This window comes from Natator depressus, chromosome 8 (assembly GCF_965152275.1).
Source record: "Natator depressus isolate rNatDep1 chromosome 8, rNatDep2.hap1, whole genome shotgun sequence".
NCBI classification, from domain to species: Eukaryota; Metazoa; Chordata; order Testudines; family Cheloniidae; genus Natator; species Natator depressus.
The window spans coordinates 30,679,781-30,704,884 of NC_134241.1; the positions used below are offsets into that span (position 1 = coordinate 30,679,781).

The window sequence follows — 25,104 nt, forward strand, 5'->3', positions numbered from 1 at the left end:
TATTTGCTGTTGAATAGCTTCTCATGAGTGCAACAATCTGGTATTGATATTTTAATTCTTGATTAAAACATTCTACAGGGTATACAAAACAGATTAGGAGGTCAAATTTTGGTCCTTTTATTGTATTAAAGCTAAATTAAATGCATATTTCACAGACACATATTACAGTTTGGGGTTGGTTTCTTGTGTAACTTTAAGCTGTAATGTGGCATCTGGCACCATTTGTAACGAAAGCACTGGGTACTTGCTTTGTACAGGTGTGAACTAGTATTCTAGTGGAAATTGCTACCTTAATTTTGCAAGGAGTGAACAGTATATATAATTCACCTTTTTGGTTTGGTTTTGCTTGTATGGTCAGCCAAACCGAAGATGTATTTCTAAAGGATATGCTCAGTCAACCAAAAACTGTTGCACCTGATGTAGGAGTTACTGGGTGAATTGCAATAGCTGCTTTATGCAGATCAGAATAGATGATCACAGTAGTTCCTTCTTGCCTTAAAATCTATTAATTTTTTAAATTCCCCAGCAACCAAGTGATTCTTCTGTTTTTCATAGCTTAGATTAGTAGAAAGCCTGGGATGCAGACTGTTCAATACAGCAAATTAAATGTACCACACTCCCTTGCTTAAACCAAAATCTGGCCTCTTCCATGCATGAGCAAACCCACTGCAGGCAATTTTCATACCTATTACACGTCACCAAAAAAGACAAATATTGTGACCCTATGTGGTTTTCCTACTGGGGGCTTTGTGAGATCATGAGTTCATATTTGCGCATTTTCTTACTACTTTTACAGAGGGTGAGAGAATTTGTCTTTTCTACACACTAAATCCGTGGATTTCAATAGGAATAGATCTTCCACTTCAGAGCTCTACACAGCTCTCTAAATTGTCCCCATATCTGAGAGGGAGCACAGCTTTCACAGGATGCTTGTTTTGTATGACCCTACCAGTGACACCGCCCCCCCCCCCAACACACACACGGATGCTTGGAGGGTGCAAACAGTCATGGGATTATTGAAGATTAAACATACAATAACTCTGGGGCAGGTTTTTGCTTGGGAATCTCCCCTCACCCTGATTTGACTGGAGCACAGAATAGAGAACAGCTGCTCCTTGTCTCCTTGCTAGGGTTGCCAACTTTGTAATTGCGCAAAACTGAATACCCCTGTCCTGCCCCATCAGGCAGGGGGTTGGGGTGCAGGTTCTGGGGTGGGGCCAGGGATAAGGGGTTTGGGGTGTGGGAGAGGGCTCCAGGCTGGGGAAAGGGGTTGGGGTGCAGGGGGAGGGTATGGGCTCTGGGCTGGGGATGTGGGCTCTGGGTGGGGCCAGAAATGAGGGGTTAAGGGTGCAGGAGAGAGCTCCGGGTTGGGGCAGGGGGTTGGGGTGCTAGAGAGGGTGTGGGCTCTGGCTGGGGAGTGTGGGGTCTGGGGTGGGGGTGGGGTTAAGGGGTTTGGGGTGTAGGAAGGGGCACCATGCTGGGGCAGGGGATTGGGGGTGAGGGCTTTGGCTGGGGGTGTGGGCTCTGGGGTGGGACCTGGGATGGGGTTTGGGGTACAGGAGGGGGCTCAGGGCTGGGGCAGTGTGTTGGGAGAGTGTGGGGTGCAGGCTCCGGGAGGGAGTTTGGGTGCAGGAGGGGACTCTGGGCTGGGGCAGGGGGTTGGGGTGTGAGAGGGGGCTTGGGGTGTGGGTTCATGACTGCTTTTTCTGCCACTCACAGCAAGCAACCGCCAGGTTCCTGCATCCCCTAGATGCATGAGCAGCCAGGGAGGCTCCGCGCACTGCCCTTGCGCCTGCAGGTGCCAGCCCCGCAGCTCCCATTGGTCGCTGTTCCCAGCCAATGGGAGCTGCGAAGCAGGCCCACGGGGTTGGGGCAGCATGCATAGCCTCCCTGGCCTCCCGTGCATCTAGGGGCTGCAGGGACCTGGCGGCTGCTTCCTGGAGCCACGCGGAGCTGGGGCAGGCAGGGAGCCTGCCTTAGCCCTGAGCCCCTGCTGCACCGCGGACCTGACTTTTAATGGCCCGGATGGCAGTACCAGCTGTAGCTGCCAGGGTCCCTTTTCGACCAGGCATTCTGGTCCAAAACCAGATGCCTGGCAACCTACTTCTTGCTTACCCTCTCAGAACCTCCTGCTTTGGGGTGTTACTCTGACCTCACTAATCTCCCACAGCTTGCTCCCTTCTGCACTCTGAAATAGGAAGTTTCATGTTGCTTTGGTTACTTCTCAAAGGGGTTTTCTTCTCAAAATTTTGCTGATGTTTTATTCATGTGTTCATTGACGATAACTTAAGGGAGAACTTATATTCAGACATACTGGATCAGTAACAACTTAGGTAAGCGAAAGCCTGAAATTTCTCTCTACACAATGACCATGTAAATAAAATACATAATTATAGACTTTTGTCAGGGTACTCCATAAAACTTCAGATCCTTAACCAGGCAATTACCCTTTCACATATTCTGCTAATAAGGTACAAGCAAAAAACATTTCACTGTAAATTGTAGCAAAATTGGGAAAGACAAGCTTACCCTAGAACTTCTTAAGGTAAGTTTAGGACAGGGATCAGCAACATTTGGCCCGCGGGCCCACCAGGGTAAGCCCCCTGGCAGCCTAGGCTGGTTTGTTTACCTGCCGTGTCCACAGGTTCAGCCTATCGCAGCTCCCACTGGCCACAGTTTGCCGCTCCAGGCCAATGGGCACTGTGGGAAGCGGTGGCCAGAACATCCCTCAGCCCGCACTGCTTCCTGCAGCCCTCATTGGCCTGGAGCGGCGAACCGTGGCCAGTGGTAGCCGCGATCGGCCGAACCTGCGGATGTGGCAGGTAAACAAACCGGCCCGGCCCACCAGGGGGCTTACCCTGGGGGGCCATGTGCCAAAGGTTGCCGATCCCTGGTTTAGGACATACTGTATTGTATCAGTCATGATTGATTGGGGGAGTTGTTCCCCATTTTGTTTGGTTTTATATAAACTATGCATATAATTTATGAAATTTAAGAAAAAATATCTTTTAAATGTGCTTATGGCCAAATATGCAGAGTATTACAGATCATAACATTAAGCGTGTTATTGTTTTATTGTTCCTGTTGTCAATATAGGCTATGTCAGACTACCTAGTTCATGTTAACATGGTCCTCTTTCAAACAGGACTACGTTGATGCAAACTTTTAGGACCTTTTCGTTTGAGCCAGCAGTTAGAGCACATACTTTGGTGCGCTCTAAATCACACCCTTGTAGTCCATACTGTGGCACAGTATAGACAAGCCTAAAAAAAAAGCCAGCTTATGAGTTAAGGTATAGGAAACTTGTACTGCAGTATAACATTCTTAATATCTACACAGTGTTGACAGTACTTTGTTCTTCTGGGGCTGTATCCAAAAGATTCCAAATGATATAGGACTCAGTTTATCTACTCAGAACCAAATCTGGCTACCATTAAACCTATTGGCAAGATTGGCCACCCTTACAAAGGATGAAAAGCTGAGGAAAGCCTTACTGGGATTCAAAGGTCTAGTTCCAGGAAGACTAGACTTTTCAAATCATGTGCATACATCAACAAGGCACTCCTCACAGTGATCTCTATCCCTCTTTTTAAAGATCTTTTTGCAGTTTGTTTTTTCAACATATATTCTCACTTGTCAGCTCATCTCCATTACAAGATACTGTGCATCAGTCATTTCAGAGTCAAATTTATCTCTGATCATCACATTTGAGTAGGTCTTCCATTCAGTGTAAATTACTGACATCAGAAATTAGACGATCAAATGGCACAGACAAAAGAACCTGAATAAAACAGAATAGCAAAACTTGAAAAATAAAATGGCAGGAAGTTGCTTTTTCCACTGTGTGTTGTCTATCTGAGTCTTGGCCCATGGTGTAAACTTGCCCTACCAAGCTGACTGTGCTGTCAGGGGAAAATACCTAGGAGATTCATGTGGATGATACAAAGTGCTGGGGCAATCTCTGTTTTCTTAATATGCCACTGTAAATCAGTCCTCAGCTCACTCACATTTTCGCTGTCCCATGTGCAGATGATGTGTTGGGCTTTCCTTGGAGTCAAGCATTCGAACATGTTGTAACAACTTTCCCTTACTGCATGCCCTTTCACAGAAAAGGCGTCTTTTCATATGTACTGTGTGTGTCTGTGATACCCTTCTGGGACTGTACATTGTGATATTTCCCAATTGCTGGTAATGAGATCTGCTGTTGCCCTGCCTTGTTCACACTAGGAACAAATAATCTCATTCCTTTGAACAATCTCACCTAGTTTTCAAGGGACTGTCCATATTTTTTCATTACATCTCTCTTGACAGACAGGCTAGCAGGGTCTGTCGTCAAATACTATCTATTGAAAAACTGATGGGCCGTACACTGCCTGGGGAGTGACAGTTAAAATAGCAGGGGATGCAGCAGCAGAGAAATCCACTTGAAAAAAGGCTCCTTGCCAGGGCCCTTACTTTATTTCCATTATAAACAAAAGAAGTCATAAAGTACATGTGGTTTGACATTTTTGCATTGCTTCTAGTCAAGGAGATTTTGCTCTAAAACATGTAAAAAAATACAGGCAGAAAACTTAGTTTTGTCAGGCAGATGTACCTTGAGAGATTGCCTGCCAAAATTATTGTTCAGTAATAGAATAAAGGAACATGAAAATTGCCGTTCTGAATCAGACCTCTGGTCTAGCTCATCCACTATGACAGTGGCCAGTGCCAGATGTTATAGAGTGAGTTGTAAGAAACTTTGAAATACGATAATGTGCTCTCCATTAATGTTTCATCCAAATCCATAACAGAGATTTGTTTAAAACTTGAAGCATAAGACTTTTATAACCCTTCCAAAACCCTTTTAAATGCATTAGTTAATATCACTCTGGACATGCTTAAAAACAACGAGGAGTCCAGTAAACCTTAAAAACTAAGATTTATTTGGGCATAAGCTTTCGTGGGTAAAAAACCCACTTCTTCAGATGCATCACTTCTGGATATGCTTGTTAAACATATAAATGCCTAATTCCTATTTGAATCTTGCTAAATTCTTGGTCCCAGCAACATCTATGGCAGTGAGCTCCACAGTCTAATTGCACATTGTGTGGGAGAAAAACATTCTCTTTTATCAGTCTGGAATTTGCCACTTTTCAATTTAATCGAAGGTGCTCGTGTTCTCTTGTTATGAAACAGAGAGAACAGGAGCTCACAATCTACCTCTAGACCATTCATTATTTTGTATAATTTTATCATATCCCCTCTTATTCATAAGACAAACAATACAAATCTTTCAGTCTCTCTTCATATGAATGTTTCCATGCCCTTGTCTCTTCTCCTCCTCATTCACTGAACACACTCCATTTCTCCAGTGTCTTTTTATTGAGATGGGGTGACCAATACTGTATGCAATATTCCAGATAAGGGTGAGCCATTCATTTATATAATGCCATTATAGTATTTTCCATTTTATTTTCCATCCCATTCCTTGTGCATCTTAACTATGAACACGCTGTTACTAAGGATATAATGCTCTGAAATTGATGTTACAGTGGCTGAGTGTATCATCATTTATCCTCAAATTTTCATTTTAACTTGTATGCTCTCTACAAAGACATGATGTATACCATTTCTTCCAATGCACTCAAATAAAACATGCTTTGGTAAAACACAATTATTCTGGTTAATAAATGGGTAACTGGGTGAGTTCTATGGCTGGTGTAAAACAGGAGGTCAGGCTAGATGATCGAATGGTCCCTCTGGCTTTAAAATCTATCAGTCTCACATATGACTTGAGTTTGAGCTTACTTGCAACATGTAACCCCAACTCATGCCTGTCATTCCGGAGCACGGTGCCTAAGTTAGGTGCTCACAAAGTATATAATTGCGGTCTGAGACAAAATGTCCTAATTCTTGGCATAGTGAGTACAGAAATATCTAATATGGAGATGCAGTCGTTCGCACAGCATATCTGGATGATATTGGTACAAACCTCCCTACTTGTTTGTTTGGGGCGGGGCAGAGGTTGTTTGTTGGGTTTTTTATGTGTTTGAATAGCAGAAGACGACACTGATTAATTAGATGACTAGAGCTAATTTGGTTTCAGTTTTTGTTTAGGTGTAACAAGCTGTGCTGTTGTAGTAAATAGTTGTGCTAGGGTAATAACGTCATTATACATCTGTACTGATATGTGCAATGGGATATTAAAGGCCTAATCTATCAAGTGCCCCATAGCCTTAACTTCTACTCCTCTTACCCCACTGGATATGAGTAACTCCCATTGACCTGAGTGGAAGTTACTTGCATCTTGAGTGGGAGTCCAGTGGGTTCTTTGGCAATTCTTGGTGCATAGTATGTGCTGGAACCATGTGCCTACCGCTTAGCGTCATAAATGAAGTCAAAAACCTTTTATTTGGTATTAAAATTGAGTTCTGGCCCTTCCACAAGATCATTAATATGGTAAGAGCATTCTGCTACATCAGAGTAGTGCTGTAAAGCATCCCAGCTAATTGCTTTTAATTGAAACGCCTGCATAATGCTCTTGCAAAATCCAGACAGTTTTCAGAAGGATAAAAGCAAAGTGTGTCCTGCCAAACGTTGTGTTTAATACATATTGTTAAATAGAATCTAGTTCTTTATTTCAAACAATAATATTTATTTCTGTTAATTTTCTTGGATAAAATATTGATTTTCTGCAGTCAAATGCAGTTGCATTACTTAAAATCAATTTCCCTGCCTCAAAAAGATAGTGATACTTCTTTTATTCTCTCTGGAGGCTATCAAATTAGAGCTGGGAATCATCTGTAAAATACATTAGTAGCTAAGCAGAGCTGGTGGCATTGTAGGTTATAAATGTGATAGACCTAAGAAAAAGGTAAGTTGTTGCTCAGTGACATATACAAGACAAGAGGCAAGACTTACAGTCTTAAAACCCATCAGTCAGCACTGAAAAGGAAGGACAGCACTGGCTTAGCAACTAATTAAAATAACACAATTTTAATTTAATCAAGCCTGTATATTTGCTGTTACTGATATGTATAAGGAAAATTACCTTTCATGGTTAGAGACAAATGCAAGGATGATTCTTTTTAAGGGACATTGAGAGATTAAGGTTAAATATTATTCCATTGTTACTTTTAGTCCCTGGCACTGTTAAATCTTAACGTGAACACTAGTCCAATGGGGGTTATACTAGTTTAAGTCAAAAGAGACTCAGAATGTGCCTGTAAAGCATATGATAAAAGTATGGTGATTTGTATGCATTGAAGTTAAGCTGGTTATAATTTTGTAATAAGAGGTTGCTAATTTTTCAGAATATGTGATGAAACAGCATCTATCCAATGTACATCTTAGTCTTCATAGTTCTATAGAGCAGATTGTATTGCATATGTTACTAAAATAAAATAACATAAAAATTACTTGACATAAATATTTCATGTTTCCTTCGAGGTGAGTTAATAATTGTTTTGCAGAATAGAGTGAATCATGTAGTTTTAAAAGTTTCTGCAATTAAAAATCTAATCACATTACTGCATAAATGAAATTAGTGGTTTTATCCTCTACAAAAAATATCCTATATATATCCTTTATCCTCTATATTTACTGTCTTAATCATAAACTAATGTCTCAGCTGAATGATGTGAAATAGAAATATATTGATATGCTCACATACAATGCAGTATTACTTGGTATAATAAAGATAAATAAAAGAACCCTATAAAGCTGTATTAGCAGATACTTACACAAAATACCAGTGAAATAACATTTTTACTATAGTTTTTTACCATGCCATCTCTGGCCACTCTAGCTCATTCCTCAATACTGTCTATAAAATCGGAGAGCGACATCTTTGTTTCTTTCTTTCTTCTGGGAGTACAGTTTCCCTCAGTTCCATCAGCAAACATTATGCAAAAGGTATCTGCCCTCGCTCATTCATTATTGGCCTGTTCCAGGAGAAGATTATAGTGACCAGTAGTGGAGAGTCACAACTACTGGCTTCTCAGCAAGGCAGTCTAGTCAGGCAAAATCCTAGCCCAGTGAGAAGGACAAAAACAAACAACCCTGCATATTCTGACATTATGAAACACCACAGAAGAAGGACAGCTTTCTACTCTTGTGCATGGATCTTTCCCCTCCTGGCAGGGTTTCCTACAGTCTGATGGCTTGAGCAACCCCACAGTTTTATGTAGCTCCAAGACCTCAAGAAGGATGAAGGGCTGGTTTTACCCGTCCTATTAGAAACTAAAAATAAAATGTCATAGTGTGAGGTTTCTGGGGCATCCTTCACCTTTCATTTGGGTGCTAAGAAGATTTGAGGGACACCAGTCACAGTTGTGGGAGGTGTATGTTACCCTGTTTGAAGTGGTGTGTAATCACCATTTAGTGTTTGGGGGAATTGTGTGTAGATTTTTGGCCCCTGTGACATTTTTTTTTCTTAATAAATTCCAGAATTGGAAGTTCTAAGGCATAACAGGCACTCACTCTCAGAAGGAATTATTTCCAACACCGCAAAAGCATCTGCTTTGAGTGGACTGGTTAGCATTGTAAAAAGAGCATTTGTAAAGACAGGGTATATGACTGTGTTTAGATAGGCTACGTTTTTTCTGGGAGGAAATTAACACTGCTAATTAGTCCAACTGGAACAGGGAATGTGCTATAGGATTGGAGGCTAGTGTGTGGCAGAGGTCACGGAGGCTCCCCTAATTCAGGCTAGTACAGAGGTAGAGCAAATGGCCAAAGCACATCATGATAAAGTTCCTAATATGGAAGGGGAATGTAATGACTCTTGCACTAATAATTTTACATTCCTTTGTCACATGGAAAGAGAAGAGAGGAACTCAGTATAGAGAACATTCAATACTCAGTTTGGGTTTATCAGATCATCCCAGACATTAAAGGAAATGGGAATTTTTCATGAAGTGCATTGCAGGTTCAGCATTTTCCTGAATAACTTTAAATTTCTTATTGTTCAGGTTAGTTCAGTGAACTTAGATGAACTAAAATGAAAAACTTTATAGTACCTTAAAAATATTGTATGGTCTGTGCCTTAATTGGATAGATTTGTGTCCCTTCCTCTTAGAAAACAACCCCCCACCTCCACACACACACACACACCTGTCACAAAGAACCCAAATTAAACCAAGCAACCAAATCCCAATACAGGACCCAAACTGAAAAAGGCTTTGTAAATAATAATAATAAATAATAGCAAGTTCTTACCATAGTGCTTATCCGTAGATCTCAAAGCACTTTACAAAGGAGTTCAATATCAATATTGTAAAGCATTGTCAGGTTTTTTCCCTGTGAAATAAATGCCCCACACTACCCCAGGGTGGCACATCAGTGTCTGAACATCTGTTCAGTTCTGAACTGTTACAATGCATCTGCACTGGGAAAATTGGTACACATTCTTCAGCAACAATGCAGCTGTGCTAGTGCTCTCATAAATGAGGCTTAGGCATTTTGTCAGGAAAACCTACAGGCTGAGTGAGTTACGCAGGTTTTCATGGCAGGTCAGTAAAAAAAAAAAAAATTCTGGGCCCTTGGTATCATAAGTGCAGTTGAACCTTTGCTGCAAAATTTTGTCTATTGCTCTTAGTGTAGAGAAGGTCTTGGTGGAATTCTTTGAGGTCACCATAGAACTAATTCAAAAACTTTGCTAAATGTGGTTGAAGTTTTGTGCTATTGATTCCAGAATTTTCAGAAATATAATGTATATTGATTCACATTTTCTTTGCAAAAAAATTAAAGATAGGGGGAAAATTTTCAGAGTTGTTCAATTTCCACTGAGTGTATTGGGAGATATTTTGATAAAGCCCTATGTACTGCTTTGAGAATTCAGGGGTAGATTTATATTAAGCCTATCTGTGTGTGTGTGCACTTCAGTTTTTAATTTAATTTTTCCTGCTGTTGTGTGCAGTCAGTTTAGCTGAAAGAGAATAAAACTGATTAAAGGGTGATTGACTTCTTGGAATACAGGAGTTAGTTTTGTTTTAAATAAATGAAGCTGCTGTTTAAGACATTTGCAATATCTGGAAAGCTACTGTAGAGGACTACACAAAGATAAAAGATGCCACCTCAAGCTTGTTTATGTAATCACATCTTTGTTCCTGTGTATTTCAGAAGGAAAACAAAAACTAAATTGCTGCTCTATAGATGGTTCCACTTGGCTTTGCTGCAGACTTCTCTTCTCTCTACTGGTGTTTCTCTTTGTAGCAAATTTTCAGTGTGCTGTTTCCTTTCAGCTCTTTTTACTGTTGTATATTACCCTTCATTCCAGATCACTCCCAGTGCTACTTCCCTCCCTTTCTAGTTCCCAGACCAGCTTCCAACCCCTTTTTTTGCAAGAAAGTGGCTGTACTTCACTACAGGAAAATGACTTAATTTGCACTAAAATAAACTCGAATTAGGAGCATTTAAAATAGTTTCTTTGTATAGTTGTATTTTGTGCTTTTATAGTTTCCGCAGAATATTAACCTGCTAGTTATCTTTAATTTGGAGGTGAGTGTAGTAGAATGGCAGCTCTGGATAAAAGAGTAAGGAACTTATAATGTGTTTATTATTAAGTTAGCCATGTCCCTGCTAGCCCACTGGTCCTTAACTGGTCAGGCCTGGCCCAGGGTGGAATGAGTACAAAGAATCACAGCTCCAAAGATGAAGCTAATGGAAATAAGCTCCCTGCCTCCTCAGGTAAACTTGGAGATTTTGAAAGGATGGTTGCTTGTTGCACTAGATAGGAAGTTCATGTCAGATATCTAAAGCAGCCTGGAAGAAGGCATGAAAGCAGGTATGGGAGAAGAAGGTGATTGTAGTAGAGTGATTAGGGAGGTGTGGTAAGAAATGAGAGCAGCTATGTAAGCAAGAGTAGAATTGCACAGATACTTGAAGGTGAGGAGGAAAGCTTTAATTTGATATAGCAGATGAGAGGAAGCCAATGGAGGGTTTTGTGTACAAGGCAGATGTGGTCCAGGCAGTAGGTTACAGGTGATTTTAGCTGCTGTGCTTTGGACAGAATAAAGCGGAAACCATGCAGTGAATCTTCCGGTGCAGTGACTGTTCATTGTAGATGATTGCTCTGCCATTGGAAAGTAGATAAAGAATATATACTATACTTTATGTGCATGCAGATGTATCATCTAAGGAGGTCACTATGTAAATATGTTCTGTACAATGTAATGGGACAGATTCTATCCACTGGTTCTTCACTGTTTTGCACTAGTGTAAATGAGGACAAAATCTGGCCCAATAAATATACTTACGCGATAAATCATTTACAATGCAGTCATGCTCCTTGTTAGATTTTACCCTGGAAAATGCTGGGCAGGGAGAATGGAGGGTGATTCTAGTGCTGAACATGCATACAAAAAATTAGATTGTAGAGAAAAAATGACACTTTTGTGGGATGGGAGGTGCTTGAAATGTTAGTTTAGACCCCCCACAGATAATTGTAAGACCAAGACTTGTAGCACTGCATAATACTTCTGTATTTTGGAGAAATACTATGCTATCATTATATCTGCATTAGCCTTAAAGGAACAATTTTGAGAGAGCCTTAATTGTATAACCTTTAATAGACTTTTAAATCTGAGAGGCTGCTTTTATTCCCATATAATTTCTGTTGTAAAATTACTCACATTTTCCCATTAATTAATCCAGTATTTAGGTAATTGTCCTCTTATGTTCAACTAAACTCTAGGCTGTACTAAATTTTAGCTACTATGGAATGTAAACAGTGAAACAAGAATACAGCAGACTGGGATGTTTTTAATCAGAAACGAAAAGCTGTCAGTAAGATGTGCAAATAGAGTACCAAGGCTTTGGTTTAGTCATCTATAAAATACAAGAAGACAGGTCCAATGAACTATAAGACATCAAACATAAATGTAAAAATAGAACCTCAAACTTAGTACAGCAGAGGCTGGATCTACTTTATTGTAAACAAAAAATAACTACCCCCTCACCCCCAAATATTCAGTGACAAGCTGTGAGAAATGTATGTGGGGTGGATCAGTTTCCAAATTTCAGACACTGGGTACACATTTGATCAGCACAATAGGCTGTTACATAACAGCCTATTACAATTTTTATATTTTTGGTCTAGGCCTTTATACCTGGGCACGTGGCTTGGAGGTGAATTATATTCCTTTGAGAAGACACAAAACTACTTCATAAGGAATATCTGATTCACCACTTGAAATTCAGTTTATACCTTTTTGAGCACAAAATGCTGCTGTTCAAGGTTTTTCATAATATGATAAAGTGTTGTGTTACCATCTGTATCAATATAGACGTGCACTAGAGTTCTGAGGGTACATTTTTTTTCTGAAGCACTGTAAGCATTACTATGTGTGCAAAAAAGCTTTGAACTACTGTCACTTTAAAGGGCATCACAGTGCATTCCTTAGCTTTTACTTACAGTAATTGTCATGTTGTGCATATGCTCATGACCCTACGCAGGTGAGAGTATTCACTCGTTTCATGAGTGTCCAGAAGGTCTTTCTGTATTACATTTTTACAAAACAGGAATTGCTAATATGGTGGTGATTTTTAACATTGTGAGCCATATTCAGATTACAAAAAATGCTCTTATGTATATTAATGATCTGACTTATATTTGTATAATACCTGTTACCCAGAAAGTTCCCAAAGCACTTTCCAGACTTCATAAACTATGGGTCATACTTCAACCAGTTTTGCACTCCACTCCATTGATTTCAGCTGAGTTAATGTATGTCTGATTTGCACTGTGAAAATTACCTCAGACTCAATATGTAGTGTGAGCACATCACCCACTACTGAGAAGTAAATTGTTTATATATTATTTATATATATTATAAACGCATAAACAAATATTATTCCAGTTATGCCTTTCGAGACATCAGGTAGACCTGTTGACTTACTGTTAACTGTTTGTACTCTTTTTAGATAAAAGTAATAGTTTAAAGCTTTAAATATTCTGCTCATGGTATGTCTTTAACTACTGCCTTTCAAAAGCGTTAGAGCATTAGTATTTAAATTTTATTTTGGTTGCTTTTTGTTGACATGTATGTGGGTTTCACACATTTAAACTATGGACATATATTGTGACACATGAGGATAACTGTTTAATTTTGGCCACATGAACCTTCCACCCTCACTTCATGTGCACACATCCCAGCATGTAAAAAATACCCACAGAATAATTAAGTAAATGTTTAACTTACACTAGATTAATATTGAAGGATAGTTTCATTCTACACTATTTGCTATTTTTTCTCTAGTGTTTTTGTTTTATTATTGCTGGGGGTTCTTGTACATTATTTGAAGTTACTACAGCAATCTGTCACCATTTGGTATGATAAAGTATGCTGGGATTAGGGTTGCTAGGGCTGAAGTTTGTCATCTTTCTCCTATGACCCTAACACTTAATGCTGCTTTTCCCATCAGTGCTACACATGCAGCTCATGGGCATTGACTTTAGTGGAAATGAGGCAAATAGACACCTCCCCTCTCCAAGGCTTACAAAGCCACACTGGATTTCTTGATTGAATATCTTATCATTGACGATGTGGTTTGTTTATACTAAATCTGTAGATAGGGTAGTTTCTTTTTAGCTTACACTTTGCAGTATTTGTACTAAGGCTGCAAGACACACTCTACAGTTCTTTAAAATTTGATGGATCATTGGTGTTTTCTTTACTGTTCAGGAGTTTTGAGTGTTTACTGGAAAAGTGGGTTTCCTCATCTGTATCTCATTGCCCTTTGACAACCTAGTGATGCTTTTTGTTCCTGCTAATGATATAATGTTGTTAATTATTTGGTTAACGGACACTGCTTTGTTAAGAAGTTATATTGTCAGTCTGGTGTGAAGATGTTTCTGTGCATGAAGGTGGTAAATTAATATATGTGATTTATTGCATCTCTTCATAATAATGTATTCTAAGCAAAAAATCTTCCTGTTAACATCATTTTAAGTATTTCTTCATCAGTCAAGTGTTCACTGTGATTACACTTATTTTTACACATGTTTGACCTAGTTTCAATCATACATCTCTGCTGGGATTCATTAGATACATCTTAACAAGGCTAAGCACAGCTGAAATGGCTTGTCAACTTTATTTGAATAACTTCATCTTCTCTGAAACTTTTTTATTTGTATTTAAATATTCAGTTCCCTACATACAGTGCTGCTTTAAAAAAGAAACTTAACATCATCACAGTCAACTAGCATGTTTGCAGGAGGTTCCTGATTCCAAATGTCTTATGCCCAAGTTATAAACATACTAAGTGAATTTAAAAACTGATTGGTTAACTTGTGGAATTTACTTTATTATGAAGCAGTTAATGGCTCTTAAATATTATAAGATTCTTAGACAATGTAGGATAATTTAGATGAATACACATAGAGTTGTTGACAGAATTGTGAAGTATACTTAAGTTCTAACAGTGTGAGAATGGTGATGTTGAGAATGCCTGAGCACTTGTGAAATGAGAGGCTATACCTGTTTCCTGCTGGCTTTTGAAGAGGGGTGAGAGCAAGTTTTCAACATAAGAAATCAAGTGGTTAATTATAATACTCAAGGTTGCTACATGTAAATGATTAAAGGTCATACACAAAGTTAATATACAGTACCAATATACATTTAATATACCGTTCAGTCTTAACATGATATTGGGAAGTGGAGGGGGGGGGTTGGATTTTTGACAGCAAACCTGCTGTGCTGGCACCTTCCATTTTGTATATCAATCAGTCACACTGCTGTGAAAGTTGACAGGTTTGCTGCCAGAAACTGTCTAACAAAACTGTGATATTTATTGGTAGCAGAACTGCTTTCATTAACCAACATATGTCCTCTGTTAATTTCCACAATTCCCATTTACAAGTTACTAAGCTCATGCACTCATGCTAGACTGTAATACTAGATACTGCTAGACAGATTTTAAAAGTTGCCACAAATAAATTAACATTCTTAAAGTCATTTTGGCTGAACAGCAAGACAGTACATCGACTAGAGTCTAGTACAGAGAGTGCTTATCTCAGCAAATGGTTACTTCAAATTCGTGGGAGAAAACACATCCTGTAGCATCTCTTGAAGCTTCTTAAAGAGAAGAATACAACACATACTTTTGTGTGTAATATTCTGTAATTTGTGTTGGCAGTTATTTCTTTCAAAATTAAAATCAAGACAGTGGAAAAAATTAACAGTCTCACCACTGCACCCACTGCAGCTTGCTATTCCTGGCAGTTGTGGATTGTAGTTCACAAAAGAGTCTAATTTGAGCAATACCTGTAAAAGTAAACTACTGTAGGACATAAAATCAGCATTTTCTTTTTGAAGAGCATCAGTAACCAAAACCATACAAATCCTTACCTGAAAGCTTTGGGATTACCCGCAGAAAATGTATCTTCTTAGTCTTACATAGTAGGCAAGGTTCTGGCTAGCACTAATGTTACTCCAAAATAAGGTATAATAAGTCCTTTATATTGAAATTTTCACTGTTTATATGCAAGAACTGTACTGGATCTGCTCACGTAGGAATAAATAAAAAAGCAGTACAAACTGAACAGCAGCTATCATATGAAAGTAAAAGACCTCTAGTGGCCATAACCTGAAGTTAAGAAAGGCTTCCTTTTTTTGCAGTAAGTAGTAGCCAAAATGGTTGGGTGGGATAAACTGCAGCTGATACTTTACAGTAATGTGTGATCTTGTTGAATTTATGATGGTAACAAAATATAAAGTCAATCAGAATTAAGAGAGGAATCTGATTTCCCAAAATCAGTACAAATTAGAAATGAACTTCTGGTTGGAAACATCAGGGACTCACTTGTAAACTTATCAAATACAAAGTTTTGAGTAAATCTGTCAGAAAACAGTTATTTTCTAGACTTGCCTCTGCTTCATATTGTTTTTCTTTTAGAGAAATCCAGAGATTATTTTGAGTTGGCTCATTATCAAAATAATTGTTGTAATTTTTTCAAGATAAAAAGTATCAATAGGAAGAGATACTGTGTTCCTCAAAGGGAAACTTTAGTCATTTAGCCTTACCCCTGTATCCTGAAGGTTTGGCAAATAAGAAGCACTTCTGTAAAAGGAAATGGAAACCTAAGATTATAAGTCACTTTCCATTTTATTTCAATTCTGTTTTAAAATTCAGAAGAATATAGTTTTACAGAATTTAATAGGGATGAAAACAGTTGGATCCTATATACATTTTACAGGGTTCAACAGAAGCTACTTGAAAAGTCTAAAAAATTTAAGCAAATATCCTCTCTTTTTTTTTAGATTTTCATATCCTTCCTGAAGAATTCTGTAGCAGGGATATAATTATTTTTTATGAATATTCAAAAGGATCTTATACAAAGTTTTCATTTTCTATTAATCTGTTATGCACAAGTCCTATGGAATATAACATTATTTTTAGGAATTTTAAACTACATACGAAGTCATGTCCTGTAGGAGTTCTCTTAAGAGTGATACCACTTTTTCAACAAAGAAAGTTGCTTAGAGTAGTATCCTCAGTATTGCCAGTTGTAAGTTATTGTTAAGCATATTTCACAATGTATACACAGTGAGAAGCACTTCTTACCTTTTGAAAATTCACATTCTGGGCTGGCACAGGTTTTGTTTGTTTTTAGTGATCTAGTGATTTGGCATTGCAGAATATAATCCATTATTTTAATTTCCTTCTAAATCTACAGTTTAGATGTTCAGTTCCTTACAATTTTTTTTCTTTTTTTATTTTAGAGTCATTTTGTGGCATGCATGACAGCAATCTTAAACCAAATGGACAACCAACATTACTCCTTTTACATTGAAACTTTTCAGACAAGTTCAGAGCTAGTGGTAAGTACAAAGTATCCACATTTAAAGCTGGCAAATAGACAAATGGCTCTCAAATACTTCATATTCTGCACTGGACTACTCAGTACACTTGATTCTAGTAGCCATAATTGTTTAAGAAGAACAGATGGTTTTACCAAATACTAGACATTATTTCTAAATATGGAGTATCATCAAAAGGCTGATACGCATTTGTTGTATATATCTCTTGCCCCATAGTCCCTGCAAGTTTACTTTTGCCCTGAAGAGTGCTTGAACGATACCAGGAGTTGGATGCTACCTCAGTCAGAAGCTTGGAAAGATATAGGTGTTGCTGGTGTAGGTAGATCATTGTCTTGCCTTTTGTGTCTTCCCTATGTGTTGGGGAGGTTTGTTAGATAGTTTGCTAAGAGATGACTCTGCTAAATGGTAAACAGCTCTTCTACAATTTTTCTCCAAAGTGTCTAAATTAATATGCTTTCGACTGCGACTTTTTTCTATCCGTTCATCTATGACTTATTTTTTGCTCAACAGCTCAGTGTAGTGGGCCTTTAACTTTTATTTCCAGCCTACAACTGTTATTTTACAGGACTTTGGTCCCAATTCTCTCTCCTCTTTATCTCCATTAAAAACTCCATTGTTGACCCAGATTGTGTTTTTGTGCTGAGTAGCTACAATTGTCTGATTCTCATGGTGCAGCTGGGTTTGCTCCAGTTTAGGTTAGAAGTGCCTAGGAGCTGCTCTAACATGCACCAGCTGATACCATTCACTAAATGATTACAGCAGTTCTGTGACCACACCCCTTTCCTTTTCCTCCCTGCTGTTGAAACACTCCTTGCACCCATGGTCAGATGTAGGCAGTGATGCAGGTGCTGGATAAGACCAGTTTTTTGCCAGCTGAAAACTCCTCTTGGAAAATTCTCAGATTGCCAGATCCAGCTGCTTTTCAGACCCGTGTACTGTCAGAGAGTTCAAATGGTGCAGACCATGGTAGATCCAAGCCCAGCTAGTCTTACTTTTTGCAATGTTCCAAATGAGTCAGGCTGCCTAGTAACATGGGGATATTTTGGTGTATTGTCATCTTCCAGGCACTTCGGGTGCTCAGAAACATTTAGCAATTTTACCAAAGTCTATGTAGTGCAGTAATCCCTAATCTACTTGAGCAAGTCAACAGGAAAGAATTGTAAAAAATTATGTCATTATGCTTATTTTTTCTGCTTTTTAAATATATTGATTTGTTAACACTTCATTTTTCCTCAATAGCATAAAAGTAATGTCCTGACAATCGTGGTGATAAAAAATTGTTTCTGCATTATGCTGTTCAGAGACATTGTTCATTTGGTTACCCTTAACCAATTTGACTGTTAAGAAAGAGCCAAATCTTCTGCTGAGTGCCACTTATGTGGTACCAGTGGGAGTTGATGGCACTTTGAGTGATTGGCCAATTCAGTAGCTGCCTCTTAAAGCTCATTACAGAAACCTTGGGGGTAAACCTCCATATATGTAAACACTTAATGATAGAATAATTGTGTTAATGATTATATTGCAATAATCTCTGTCTCTTTGGTAAGTGTTCTTTAGAAAAGAGAAGTGGTTTGGTTTTGTTGTTTTTTGTATGAATGGTTGTGTGTATTTATAAGTTTATATGAATAATTTCTGAATATAACTTGCACTCTATCTTTAGAAATGTGTATTTTGAAAAATTGCTAAATTAAAAAAAATTCAAGTTTTCTAAGCGATGACTCTTCTAAATGGTAAACAACTCTTCAACAATTCTACTCCCAAGTGCCTAAATTGAATGCCGTTTACTGTGAAATGTTTTTCTGTCCATTCATCTATGGCTTATCTTTGCTCAAGAGCTCAGTGTAACATGCCTTTAACTTTTATTTCTAGCCCACAACTGCTATTTTTGAATTTTGGTCCCAATTCCACTGCCATTGATGTCATTGGTAGCTTTGCGATTGACTTCAGTGGGAACAGGATGGAGCCCTCTCCTTTGATGTTTTCCACAGAGCAGAGAGTCGGCTTTGGAATATGAAGTCTGCAGGATATAAAATCATAGATGTATTGTGTTTTGTTGTTCTAGGACTTTTTGATGGAAACATTCATCATGTTTAAAGATCTCATAGGAAAGAATGTTTACCCTTCGGACTGGATGGCAATGAGCATGGTGCAGAACAGGTAAATAGAGCCCTCCGAACAATTTCAAGGTTTCAGCAGTCTGAAAGGGAGCCTGGTGCTAGTGAAGTGAACGTCTTATTCCATGTTTTAACACAAAAAATAGGCAGGGTTCCCTGTTCCAGATGCCTTTTCAGTTTTACTTCGTATCAAAAATGTTTACACTATCTGAGATAATCGACTTACATAATGCATGGAAAAAACTGCCTATGCCTTTGGTCCACTTTTAAAAGACTGACAAGCAAGAGGAAATGGGTTTCTAATAGATAGGTGTCAACATCACAAAGAAGAGTCAGAGTTGGTCTCCATGTCGACAAACTCAGTAAAGAGGCCAAGGAGTGAATAGAGACTGTCTAGGCCCCGTCTATCAGAGCGCCTTCCAAAACTGTGTCTGTTGTGTGTGGTTTGTTCTCTCTCTCGTTATCTCTCCAGAGGGAGAATAGTGTGTACTTGCCCCCCAAGAAAGCTCTGTCTCCTATATAATTGAGCTTTACCCTCATGGTGGAAAGTTCCTTTGTTCTAGAGGAGCAGAATTGTCAGCCATGGCCTCCATCCTAGACCTTTAGGCAATATTTTAGACATGTTGGACCAGGCCATTGTGGGCCCTGAAGATAAGGACTCAGACTTTGAACTTGACTTCATATTCTATGAGAAGCCAGTGTAGAGAGAAGAGGACAGATCTGATGTGCTCGCTGTAGCCCATGTCACTGAAGAGATGTGCTGCAGCTTCCTGTATGAGTTGGTGATTCCTAACGGTTGATGGCTTCATGCCCATATATATTACAGGTATAATCCAGGTGGGAGGTAATAAAGGCTCATATAACTAAGGCCTACTGTGGATCCATAAGACTGCTGGCTGACCGCTGGTAACCTTCTGTTTTTTATATTTTCTCTGCAATGCTTGCACCTTAAGAGTAAATGTGCTTGCTTAGAGAGAGCTGTGTGGTAACTCTACTGGTAATTATAGTTGTTCATATCCTTTGAAGAGAGAGCAAAGAGCAGACATTGGCCTGTTGAGACATTCTGGCTTGCTTGCAGTATCACAGTATAGGCAGAGAACTGTGCAGCCTGGAAAAATCCCAGTCAGGAGGGAGGGAAATGTAGTTCTCTCTCTAGGTGAGGGGACAGCTGGGAGCAGAGGCCTAAAAGTGGGTGCCCTTGGTGAACCACAGAGGGGCAATGCAGGTGCAGTTGCCCTGAATTTTGACAAAAGGGAAGATTCCTTCTGTGAATGAGGCATTAGCTATTTTGGTTATAAGTGGGTACCGTGACACTTTTTATCAGGCAGGAAAGGACTGAGGCTCAGGAGACTTGGGGGGGGTCTATTCCCAGCTCTGTCACTGACTGACTTTGTGACCTTGGGTAAGTCACTTAACCCTTCTGTGCCTCTTTTTCCCTCTCAGCCTTTCTCTGTCTTGTCTATTTAGATTGTAAGCTCTGCAGGGCAGGCACTTTTTCATACTACATGTATATACAGCACTTAACATGATAGGATCTAATTTGGGGTCTCCAGGAACTACTGTAGGACAAACAGCAATGGTAATGAATAGGTGAGTAAACTGAAGTGCCTCCTCACAGTTATACTAAATCACGGTGCTCCAGGATTGAATTACATTGGGAGGGCAATATGGGAAGACTCAAGGTAGGTGTATCATTGTTTCTAGACACTTTGGGATATTCAGACTGATGTGTGGAGGGAGGGAGAGGGGGGTTAGTATTTGTAGTCCATGACTGAGAGAATAGGGGAAGGGATGAGGTAAAGGGAAATACAGCACTGCTCTGAGCATCTGTTAATTAATCCCTTTCACTTGTCCAGCTGTTTGATCCATATAGGAATTGGAAGATTCTTCTTTGTCTTATGTGGCAGACATTATCATTAATTTTTGGCATCATCACATTGAGGTCACCCCCTTATGGGACTATATCATTAATAATGTAAGATGTAAACTTTACAATGTGGGTTTTAAGTAGCTGTATGTTGTCAGAACCATATGTCTTGTTTATAAGTGTCTCTAAACTTAGCCAGCTGGGCACCCACTAACTGCCAAATCCTTACATCATCTGAATAGATTTGCCTCCGACAAAGTGTTTGGGGCAGATCCTTGAGTGTTGATGTGCTTAGTAGAATATTTACAGAATTCATACTCCAAAGCAGTGGTGCTCCAAAACATGACAAACCTAATTCCTATTTTAACTTCTAAAACCTTCTTTACTGAATTCAGTTGCAGGAAGGTACCCATTGTTGAATAATTCCCTCATCAAAGATCAGTAGTCACTAGGGAGATGGCTGGAAACCTGAATTTTAAAGATCTCACTGGTTATAGACAGGTTCCTTTCAAACTTCCTCATTCAAGAACATCAGGACATCTGTTCCTTAAGTGTAATATCAACATATTGGCATTTGGCACAGCTGTAATCCTGCTCATTTGTGCTTCATGTTATTTAAGGGGATTGACACATTTTCTTGAGATGAGTACTCGGGATTTTACCTGATGTCTGTCATCATTCTTAGAACGTCTCCAGGTGCTTTTAGTGTAGTTTAAAAAAAGAAGGCAGGAAAATACAATATCTCCATTCTTTAGACATGTAATGTGGTGATCCTGATTCCATTTGCCATTCAAATCAATGGAAACAGGAGTGAACATTCACAGTGATTGAAATTTCTGTAAATGACTACGCCAGTTGTGTTAGAACAATACACTCTTAAATGTCAAATTAATCACATTGTTAATTTCTTTCAGACTTATGTCCAGTATAGAAATATTTTACTTGTGGAGTCATTTTCATGAACAAATCAGAGTTTAATAAGCTACTTTTAAAACTTATTGTAGTTATCTGAAATATTTCATATTGTTGGAATGGAAATAGTATGTTTGTGTATCATACATCCAAAGATACACACATTGTATACTCATATCTTCACAATTGTTGTATTACAATTTGTGTGCACAATTGCCATTCATGCTCGACCATGACCAATAGTGACCATTTTTTAATGCAAATTGCTGTAAAGTGTGGGTGAGTCAGCACTGCAGAATTAGCCAGGGTGATCAGCTCCCAAGGACGCCTAGTCCAGGTATAAGCATCCCCCCAGCAAACCTCTACCTGTGTCACTGTGTCCTCACTGTTTCTGCACTCACCTGTGTTTGTCTGAGGGCAAAGCCCATGGTTATTTGTGCTGGGACATACTGATTCTTTCCCAGTCAATTTTGGGACAATTTGCCTGCCTTTCAGGGGGCAATATGAAAAGGCACTGGATAACTATCAGTACTCCAATGATTTAGTCTGAATCACTCACTGCAACACGTGGATTACAGTCCAAGTTAAAGCAGAGACTGGGCTGTATATATCTTCCCCTTCTCCTTCCCCCAACAACTGAATAAGGTAGCCCAGGCTTAAAGCACCTCCAAAACCGGGAAAATGTTTGTATGTAGATGGGGCAGGAGAGGGGGTTGGGCTAAAACTTGGGTAAGAGTCTGGCATTACCTCTGCAGTGACGATGCACCCAAAAAGTGTTTTGAGAAAGTCTAGAATGAACCAGGCAATACAAATGATTTATTATTTATTTTTACCTGCCTCAGTTTTTTGTCACAAATTGGCAGTCTTGGCCTTTCCCAAGCCCACTCTGTTAACCTAGCTAATCACTTGAGTACTCCTCCTTGTCAGGCATGAGCTCCTTCAACTGAGCCTGAGGACCAGCTAGCTCAGCCTCCAGCCAGATTAAAGAGCTCAGCTGGGTTAGGGTATGACCACCTGGTTGACCAGACTGCCTGACTGGTTGAAGGAAGCTCCTAGGCCTGCTTTTAAGGTCATTGAGCAGCAGCAGGTCATTGGCTGTTCAGTGTGTGTGCCTGCAGCAGCAATCACTCTTGTGCTTTCCTGGTTCCCAGCTAGGGTGACCAGACAGCAAGTATGAAAAATCAGGACAAGGGGTGGGGGGTAATAGGCACCTATATAAGACAAAGTCCTGAATATCAGGACTGTCCCTATAAAATGGGGACATCTGGTCACCTTATTCCCAGCCATGACACTGCCTTGTTCCTGTCCGACTCCAGTCTGCTCCAGTCTTGCTTTCCTGCTTGCTTCTGACTCTGGTTCCAACCCATCGCTCTGGTTCCTGACTCCCAACTCCTGCTCTAACCACTAAGCCTGATTCTTGCTCCAGCCATTAGGCCTGACCACCCACACCCCAGTCATGACACTACTGCACTCCTGCTATATGTAGACTTCTCAGAACTGCACAGATCCAGGAAACGAAAATGGAAATCACTTACTGTAATGTGTTTGAGAGGAGAGGCTTGTATAAACAATGTATCTGATATTTCAAAAGTATATCTTAAGGCAAGAAAAAATAATTGACAATGTACAAGATGACAATGGGCACCTTAGGAAAGCCTTGCTAGGTAGAAAACATGACTAGAAGGCATGCTAATTTTTTTCTTAGTTCTAGATATCAGACACATTAGTACTTCCAGGTCTGTCTACTCTACTGACCACACACACACACACACACACACACACACACACACAACATTCAAAACATCATTTGAAAGATACAATGTTAGAAAATGTGTTTACAATAAAGCAAAAAAGGAAAGAAGGGGGAGAATGTATGAGAAACAGATGGCATTTGTGTTGTAGTGTGTGGTTTGCCTAATATCTTGTTTTTCTCAGGTTTGAAACTCCTCTTGTCCGATTGGGAGAGTTTCATTTAGGGTTGCCAACCCTCCAGGATTGCCCTGGGGTCTCCAGGAATTAAAGATTAATCTTTAATTAAAGATTATGTCATGTGATGAAATCTCCAGGAATCCATCCAACCAAAACTGGAAACCCTAGTTTCATACCTTCCATTGATAGGAGGTTGGTTAGCTCTTCCATCTGGTATGGGATAATAAGATGTCCTTCAGCCATTATTTAGCAGTAATTTGTTTGACTAGGGTAAGGATAATCAGAGCATGTTTCCAGAGCCAGGAGGGGATTACATTGCCTTTGTTTAACCCAGTGGTTCTCAACCTATTTACCGTTGTGAGCTCTGGGGGAGGAGGGTGTGAGTGTGTCCCCCGCCCATCCCCCAGCTGTCCTCAGGGGCAGAGAAACAGGAACTGGGTTGCCACAGGCGTTTCTTTAACTCTCTATTCCTGGGGGAATTGGTGTGTATGTGTATGTGTGTGTGTGGGGGGGGTGTTAGAGGCATACTTGCTGACAGGTATTTTGAAATAAATTACCAAAATAATTGAAACTGGCATGATTATATAGTTTATTTTGACAAATAAAATTTGCAGAATTTTAAAATATTGTATGCACAATTTTTATTTTTTTGGTGCAGAATCCCCCCCCAGGAGTAATTACTGTGAAATGGAGAGAGGAGAGGGTAACTGATATAGTTGGTATTTGTCGGCCTCCTGGAAGAAGTGAGTGTTTAGGAAAAGACTTGGTTAAGCTGTATTGAACGATTAAGCTACCAAATTCAATTTTGATTATGTTGATTGGGCTTTTACCTAGAATTTCAATGGAATCGTCTTTCCAGAAGAGATCTGCTGTTTTTGTGTTTTGTGACTCAGATGTCTCTTGGTTTATGCTGACAGCAATTAGGAGTCAGAGATGTCTGGACCTTGTTTAACATGTTCTTTGAATCATGGCTATATAGTTACCCCTGGCTGTCCTTTTACTCCTTTTCCTGGCAGGACTGGGGGAGTTGTTGTCTAGGCACATTCTTGCTGATCATTCATAGTTGCTCTCCAAGTAAGATTCTATGGACAGCAATTACTACAGGTTGTTTCACTGTCTGAGGCAGGTTTAGGTTCATAATGAGCAAATTTAATTGAGTAAAAATTTCTTCTACCCTCTTGTGCTTCTCCTATTAGCAATTACTTTATATGTACAGGAGATTAATCTGAAAAAGCAGCATTTTAGTACTTTGGTAAATAACCAATCCCTTGTTTATTTGCAGGCATATAAAACTTTTCTTGTCTAAATTGTTCTGTACATCTAGGAAAAAATATCAGCTTCTGCATCATTCACAAATACAGTATTTTTAATTCTACAGAGCAATAACATGTCTATCATTGCTCAGATCGTATTCCTTTGGGGATCATCCAATATCTACATTGCATCAATTGACATTAGAAATTCACTTGTGATATTACAC

The 25,104-nt window shown here is 39.4% G+C and overlaps 2 protein-coding genes across 2 annotated transcripts in view; one reads left to right on the top strand and one right to left on the bottom strand.

The window, feature by feature from the left end:
- The window catches only part of INSYN2B (inhibitory synaptic factor family member 2B), a 125,266-nt gene extending 109,800 nt beyond the window's left edge, over positions 1-15,466 (bottom strand). Inside the window, exon 1 of the mRNA XM_074960687.1 lies at positions 15,330-15,466. The gene's annotated coding sequence lies outside the window, so the exon portion shown is untranslated. The remainder of the gene's footprint in view (positions 1-15,329) is intronic.
- DOCK2 (dedicator of cytokinesis 2) overlaps positions 1-25,104 on the top strand; it is a 449,812-nt gene that overhangs the window by 288,025 nt on the left and 136,683 nt on the right. Inside the window, exons 18-19 of the mRNA XM_074960680.1 lie at positions 16,704-16,802; positions 18,865-18,959. Coding sequence (XP_074816781.1) covers positions 16,704-16,802; positions 18,865-18,959 — 194 coding nt within the window. The remainder of the gene's footprint in view (positions 1-16,703; positions 16,803-18,864; positions 18,960-25,104) is intronic.